Source organism: Entelurus aequoreus, linkage group LG01 (genome assembly GCF_033978785.1).
Source record: "Entelurus aequoreus isolate RoL-2023_Sb linkage group LG01, RoL_Eaeq_v1.1, whole genome shotgun sequence".
Classification (NCBI taxonomy): domain Eukaryota; kingdom Metazoa; phylum Chordata; class Actinopteri; order Syngnathiformes; family Syngnathidae; genus Entelurus; species Entelurus aequoreus.
Genome location: NC_084731.1, coordinates 20285405 through 20292904, shown reverse-complemented (window position 1 = coordinate 20292904; position 7500 = coordinate 20285405). Strand labels below are relative to the sequence as shown.

Sequence of the window (7500 nt, the reverse complement as noted above, 5' to 3'; positions counted from 1 at the left end):
CGGCAACAGCAGAAGTCAGACTGATTTGCAGGTGTGTAATTTGTTGTGAGTTTTTGCACTGTGTTGGTTTTGTTGTTTGAACAAGGTGATGTTCATGCACGGTTCCATTTTGTGCACCAGTAAAAAAAAACATGGTTACACTTTAGTATGGGGAACATATTCACCATTAATTAGTTGCTTATCAACATTCAAATTAGTAACATATTGGCTCTTAACTAGTCATTATTAAGTACTTATTAATGCCTTATTCGGCATGGCCTTATTATAACTCTAACCCTCTAACCCTGGCCCTAACCCTCTAACCCTAACCCTAACCAAATAACTCTAAATTAAGTCTTTGTTACTTAGAATATGTTCCCCTAGTGTCCAAAAAACTCCAAATTAAGTCTTTGTTACTTAGAATATGTTCCCCATACTAAAGTGTTACCAAAAACATATAACTTTGTCTTGAATTTGAAAAAAACAACATTTTATTTTTCACTAAAGAAGGGTTCGGTGAATGCGCATATGAAACCGGTGGGGTTCGGTACTTCCAACAAGGTTAAGAACCACTGCTTTAGACTAATTTTATAACCAGTCGACTAATCTCTAAACGAAGGATGTCCCGATCCAATGTTGATATCTATCTATTGATGCATCTAAAATCTTCAATACAAGCAGGTTACTTGTTCAAAGCTGCACAGCCAGTTAACATCTTAATTCTAAATGTCCTCCAAGAAACACACAATGTTGGTCTTTACTTGTATTTTAGCAAGGTCATTTACTCAAGGTAAACATGGTAGGCTATATAGGCTACTAGGAGCTGGCAGCTACACAACAGCTAAGCACACAATAGCACACAAGCTAGACATACGCAATAAGTGTCCTTAAAACCTCTGAATGCTTAGTGGCCACATGCGTGGACAGCACCTTTTAGCACTTATTTCCAAAATTGTGTACACTACTGAATTGGGGTCTTAGAAGGGACAAGCGGTAGAAAATGGATGGATGGATGGCCGCTTAAGTGGACACTTATACTGCCATCTGGTGGTGTCAGAAGAGTATGACATACAATGGAATTTGGAGGGAAAAAAAGTGTAAAAATAAGAATTAGCATGTCACTAAACATGAAGTACACGTTTGTGTACTTATGGACTAAGTACATCATATCAAAAGATGATTCTTAGTTTTTATTCTAATTAGGGTCCAATAAGCCCAAATAGCAAAGAGAAATAAAAAAAAAGCATGTAAACAAACAGCTTGGGCCTTAAGAGGTTAATTGAACAATAATACAACATTTTTCATATTAACAAGTATTAAGATTCAGATACAAAGTTGCCAAGGCGTATTAGAAAGTATCCAGATAGAAGTTATTGCATCCTGAGCTTAAATTAAAATATTTTTCCGACCATAAGGCGTAAGGTACATTAAAAAGGGGTCATATTAAGATTTTTCTCAACATTTAAAATACTTCCTTGTGGTCTACATAACATGTAATGGTGGTTCTTTGGTCAAAATGTTGCAAAGATTATGTTTTACAGACCGTTTTCATGACAGTCTCTTAAGGATGCGCCGTTTGGTGGGCGGGTCTTGTTTACGTGCCTTCACTTCGACAGAGTCTTCTCCCCATCATGTTTGTTGTAGTTGTTAGCGTATCCATAGCGAGTCTACTGGCAGATTAAGTTCAAACTGTACACTACATTCTATAAGAAATAGGTGCCATTTTGGGGTCCTTATCAACACACCATAATAATAATCATATGTTGAAGCACAGTATGTCTGACTACGGTAACCGTAATGCGCCGACCATCCATCAAGCGGTGCAGCTTAGTAGCTTACCAAAGTCGTACTAAAACATTTTGACAGATTTTGAGTGTGTGTAAAGTTCTATATTCGCAATGAAACATCAAAGTTATGGTCTTGCTTGCTTACCCGTGCTTGCTAGCATCATTTAAGCCCTTTGAGACACTTGTGATTTAGGGCTATATAAATAAACATTGATTGATGATTTATTGAACAGGCGTCATCCTGCTATCCACACGTATCTCTTATGTGTGACTGCCATTTACTGGTTACACTTATCATTACACCAGGCATGTACCACAACCAGAACTAATACATATGTAAGGCGCACCGCGTTATAAGGTGCACTGTCTGGGTTTTTTTTTTAATTAAAAGGATTTTAAGTGCCCCGTATAGTCAGAAAAACACATAATATATTATTGTAGCCACAAGGCGTCACAAAAAAAAAATTACCCTTCCACTTCAACTTAAAGACAGCATAAGTCGATTCTAGATGGTTTATAATAAACAGGTTAGTGTTTTTAATACCTACCTTTATTTTTAGTTTGACTCATTTTACTTCATCAAACTTTTTCTAACACTGCACACGACAAAATAATAAAGGTACCGTATTTTTCGGAGTATAAGTCGCTCCGGAGTATAAGTCGCACCGGCCGAAAATGCATAATAAAGAAGGAAAAAAACATGTATAAGTCGCACTGGAGTATAAGTCGCATTTTTTGGGGAAATTTATTTGATAAAACCCAACACCAAGAATAGACATTTGAAAGGCAATTTAAAATAAATAAAGAATAGTGAACAACAGCCTGAATAAGTGTACGTTATATGACGCATAAATAACCAACTGAGAACGTGCCTGGTATGTTACATATTATGGTAAGAGTCATTCAAATAACTATAACATATAGAACATGCTATACGTTTACCAAACAATCTGTCACTCCTAATCGCTAAATCCCAAGAAATCTTATACGTCTAGTCTCTTACGTGAATGAGCTAAATAATATTATTTGATATTTTACGGTAATGTGTTAATAATTTCACACATAAGTCGCTCCTGAGTATAAGTCGCACCCCCGGCCAAACTATGAAAACAACTGCGACTTATAGTCCGAAAAATACGGTATGTATGATTCGTGCTGCATCGTATTGAATCAATCAATTGGTATCGGCCAATACTCAAGGCTACGATATCGGTATCGTACCGAAAGTTAAAGGGAAACTTCGGTTTTTTTCAACCTGGGCCCTGTTTTCATAATTTTTTCTGTATATGTGAGTGCTGGATAAAACATTTTTTGAGGTCGCGCCAGTATTGAGCAGGGCAGGCAGCCTCCAGCCCAGCTAACGCTCGTACACAGGGCAACTGGCTCTCGTCAAAATTCGGCCTATAAACATGCATTTTTTTCACACTGACAGGCTCAGATAGTTACAATGAGTGTCCGACAACATACTAGAAAGGAGAAATTAACGTATGTCTCTACCTTTAGCTGGAGATCGCTGTTTGTTGTGAGCTGTGTCCAAATCTCACCACGCTACAAATCTCGTTCCGAAATCTCGCGATAACTCGCGACAAAACACCGGTGGAAAAACAGTTACCTGACTGAGGTGAAGAGAGATGACTGAAGTGATTTTCTGTTGGATTACCGAAGACTGTTATTTTAGACAGTTACCTCAGTCAGGTAACTGTTTTTCCACCGGTGTTTTGTCGCGAGTTATCGCGAGATTTCGGAACGAGATTTGTAGCGTGGTGAGATTTGGACACAGCTCACAACAAACAGCGATCTCCAGCTAAAGGTAGAGACATACGTTAATTTCTCCTTTCTAGTATGTTGTCGGACACTCATTGTAACTATCTGAGCCTGTCAGTGTGAAAAAAATGCATGTTTATAGGCCGAATTTTGACGAGAGCCAGTTGCCCTGTGTACGAGCGTTAGCTGGGCTGGAGGCTGCCTGCCCTGCTCAATACTGGCGCGACCTCAAAAAATGTTTTATCCAGCACTCACATATACAGAAAAAATTATGAAAACAGGGCCCAGGTTGAAAAAAACCGAAGTTTCCCTTTAAGAAGTTAGATCAGGACACTTCTAATTTCAAAGACTATTTAAAAAAAAATCTGTTATTATTGTGTTCGCTCTGCTTAATAATGACTTGCACTGAAAGCAGACGGTCATTAGTAACGTTTACAATCATGTAAAAACATTACTCCCAGAGTCTAAGTAACTTGGTAAACATCCAAAGTAGGGATTGACTTTACAGCCTAAAATCCATATTGTGATATATGTAGCAACCTCCTGTGATAACAATGTACCGTATTTTTCCGACTATAAGTCGCGGTTTTTTTCATAGTTTGGCCGGGGGTGCGACTTATACTCAGGAGCGACTTATGTGTGAAATTATTAACACATTACCGTAAAATATCAAATAATATTATTTAGCTCATTCACGTAAGAGACTAGACGTATAGGATTTCATGGAATTTAGCGATTAGGAGTGACAGATTGTTTGGTAAACGTATAGCATGTTCTATATGTTATAGTTATTTGAATGACTCTTACCATAATATGTTACGTTAACATACCAGGCACGTTCTCAGTTGGTTATTTATGCGTCATATAACGTACACTTACTCAGCCTGTTGTTCACTATTCTTTATTTATTTTAAATTGCCTTTCAAATGTCTATTCTTGGTGTTGAGTTTTATCAAATAAATTTCCCCAAAAAATGCGACTTATATATGTTTTTTTCCTTCTTTATTATGCATTTTCGGCCGGTGCGACTTAAACTCCGGAGCGACTTATACTCCGAAAAATACGGTATATCACAATATTATTTGTCATATGAATTAAAATAGAAACATTTTAAAACAGGTTATAGGTTGGTTAGATTGGTGATCTTTGTTTTGACTCCAAGCAAACATACTGTACATATCTGTAAAGTTTTCACATCCCAATATTAATATTAAATTATGAATCAATGACACACCACTTGTCTTGTTTAAATGGTGTTTGGTACTTAGATTTATGTCAAGTTACTTTTTTCTCATTTTATGAGAAATATGCATGTTTATTGACTTATTTTGTATGAATTTCTCCATAGTTCAACTCGGACAGGGATACCCTCTCCCCGCCCTTGGAAAGATGAAGCTTGCAAACACTGAACTTCATATCCTTAAGGTCAGAAACATCGCAATTTTTTTTTTGTATAAAACACATCGCTAAATCTTAATCCTTTCATGGGACGGTATAGCTCGGTTGGTAGAGCGGCCGTGCCAGCAACTTGAGGGTTGCAGGTTCGATCCCCGCTTCCGCCATCCTAGTCACTGCCGTTGTGTCCTTGGGCAAGACACTTTACCCACCTGCTCCCAGTGCCACCCACACTGGTTTAAATGTAACTTAGATATTGGGTTTCACAATGTAAAGCGCTTTGAGTCACTTGAGAAAAAGCGCTATATAAATGTAATTCACTTCACTTCACTTCACTTCATTGTTAGACTTTTACTATAACGTGTAACTGTTTTCTTTCTGCAGGACTATTTGATGATCGGGACAGATGTTCAATTCGCATAGTAATGAAACCCAAATAATTTCTTCCTACATACCACAGAGGATAAGTTACACCAATTATTTAGCATCTTTAAAAAGTACTGCTTCCGCATATACATATTACATTTGAGGCAGGTATGAGTTTTCCCATTTATTCATTCATTTTGTCAAAGGTGAGCTGGAGCCTATCCCAGGACGATTAAGCAAACATGCATGGTTTTGAATTGCTGTATAAAACCGGTATGCTCAGAGTAAAAGAACAGCGAGCACATGCAAATTGAACTCTGGCTTTAGGGCAGCTATATGAACGTTGTGATTTTTTTTTTTTTCAACACTGTTACAATAATTGTGTGATCAAACAAGAGAGAGAGAGAGAGAGTGCAGAACAAGGTCGTGCGTCTGCAACTGCAATACTGTGTTCTTCTTTTAATAGCTTTATAAAATCCAACACATAAATACTGTGTGTTACTCAAAGGAATACAAATTAACAAACAAATCTAACTAGAATATAATTAAGTCAGCATGGTTTACAGTGTGTTATGCTTACATATTTTCAGTGCATTAACGCAAACACAGTGCTAAAATATCTTTTCGACAGGGTAATATCTTTGAATAGTTTGACTCCTAACCTGTCAGTAGTGCTGCTTATGCTCATGTGGCAATCATGGTTGGTTCTGTGGCCAAATGGTCATCAGGTTGTGACTGCATCATTAGGGAGCTGTGACGCAAGGCTTGACCTCTCAAGCTCTGTGAGCTGGATGACATTATCTACATGGAAAGAAAAGGTCGATGTTATTCATTGATAATGCTTTTCATGCTGTTCAATTCCTAAAACTGCTGTGTGTCTTTTCTAGCAAGACAATCATGTGTAAATATTTTATTCTGGCAATTGAAATCATGTATGCTCAACTTCATGACCACAGACCAGTACAAGACCATGGAACATTTCCTGCAGGACATAGACATCAATTCCTTTTTTTTTTACATTACAATTATTTTACTATGAAAAACAACCACTTTTCTTTTTAACATCATTAAGCTCACATACTAACTGTTCGCCGAATACTCTCCAAAAGTGATTCTCAAACTGTGGTACGCAGGCTCTATCTTGTGGTACGCCAAAGAATCACTTAATTAAATATTCCAAACACTGTGTTACTGTTCTACTGTGAGTAATGCTACCGTGGCCAAACCTATTAAATATACTTGTTAAATAAAACCTTTGTCTTGCTTTTAATGAATACTTGGGCCTACGACGCTACTGTGTTTTAATGTTGGTCATTATGGTGGTACTTGGAGAGCCAAGTGTTTCCTGAGGTGTACTCAATGAAAAAGGTTTGAGAACCACTGATCTAAAGTAATCATTTTCACAAGAGTCATCTATAAAGTATTGTCCTTTAAGAAGATATACCGTGTTTTTCGGAGTATAAGTCGCTCCGGAGTATAAGTCGCACCGGCCGAAAATGCATAATAAAGAAGGAAAAAAACATGTATAAGTCGCACTGGAGTATAAGTCGCATTTTTGGGGGAAATTTATTTGATAAAACCCAACGCCAAGAATAGACATTTGAAAGGCAATTTTAAATAAATAAAGAATAGTGAACAACAGGCTGAATAAGTGTACGTTATATGAGGCATAAATAACCAACTGCGAACGTGCCTGGTATGTTAACGTAACATATTATGGTAAGAGTCATTCAAATAACTATAACATATAGAACATGCTATACGTTTACCAAACAATCTGTCACTCCTAATCGCTAAATCCCATGAAATCTTATACGTCTAGTCTCTTACGTGAATGAGCTAAATAATATTATTTGATATTTTACGGTAATGTGTTAATAATTTCACACATAAGTCACTCCTGAGTATAAGTCGCACCCCCGGCCAAACTGTGAAAAAAACTGCGACTTAAAGTCAGAAAAATACAGTACTCTAATGAAAGTGGTTGATGAAATGTCAATGTATTTAGAAAGTAAGTTACAGTCCGAGAACTTTTTTTTAACTAAAGTAATTTCTGTCAAGTTTGTCGACCCCGTAATTAGTTTTTTAGCTTCACCGTTAGTTTTTGTACGCAAAACTATCACAGCAGGTAGAAAACCCACATCGTATTAATAAGTGTGATTGCTGATTTGAAAAATAAACTGATGATAATGTATTTCTTATACAGAAT

General features: G+C 36.9%; 2 protein-coding genes across 3 annotated transcripts in view; one reads left to right on the top strand and one right to left on the bottom strand.

The window, feature by feature from the left end:
• Nucleotides 1-6543, top strand: part of LOC133648961 (bactericidal permeability-increasing protein-like) — a 20441-nt gene extending 13898 nt beyond the window's left edge. The window contains exons 15-16 of the mRNA XM_062045553.1: nucleotides 4879-4955; nucleotides 5310-6543. Of these exons, the coding sequence (XP_061901537.1) occupies nucleotides 4879-4955; nucleotides 5310-5348 (116 nt within the window). The 3' untranslated portion in view covers nucleotides 5349-6543. The remainder of the gene's footprint in view (nucleotides 1-4878; nucleotides 4956-5309) is intronic.
• The window catches only part of cdk5rap1 (CDK5 regulatory subunit associated protein 1), a 32594-nt gene continuing 30576 nt past the window's right edge, over nucleotides 5483-7500 (bottom strand). Inside the window, exon 15 of one of the 2 annotated variants that reach the window (XM_062045541.1) lies at nucleotides 5483-6092. In XM_062045541.1, coding sequence (XP_061901525.1) covers nucleotides 5976-6092 — 117 coding nt within the window. In that variant the 3' untranslated portion in view covers nucleotides 5483-5975. The remainder of the gene's footprint in view (nucleotides 6093-7500) is intronic. The other variant, XM_062045532.1, reaches the window with a different exon arrangement.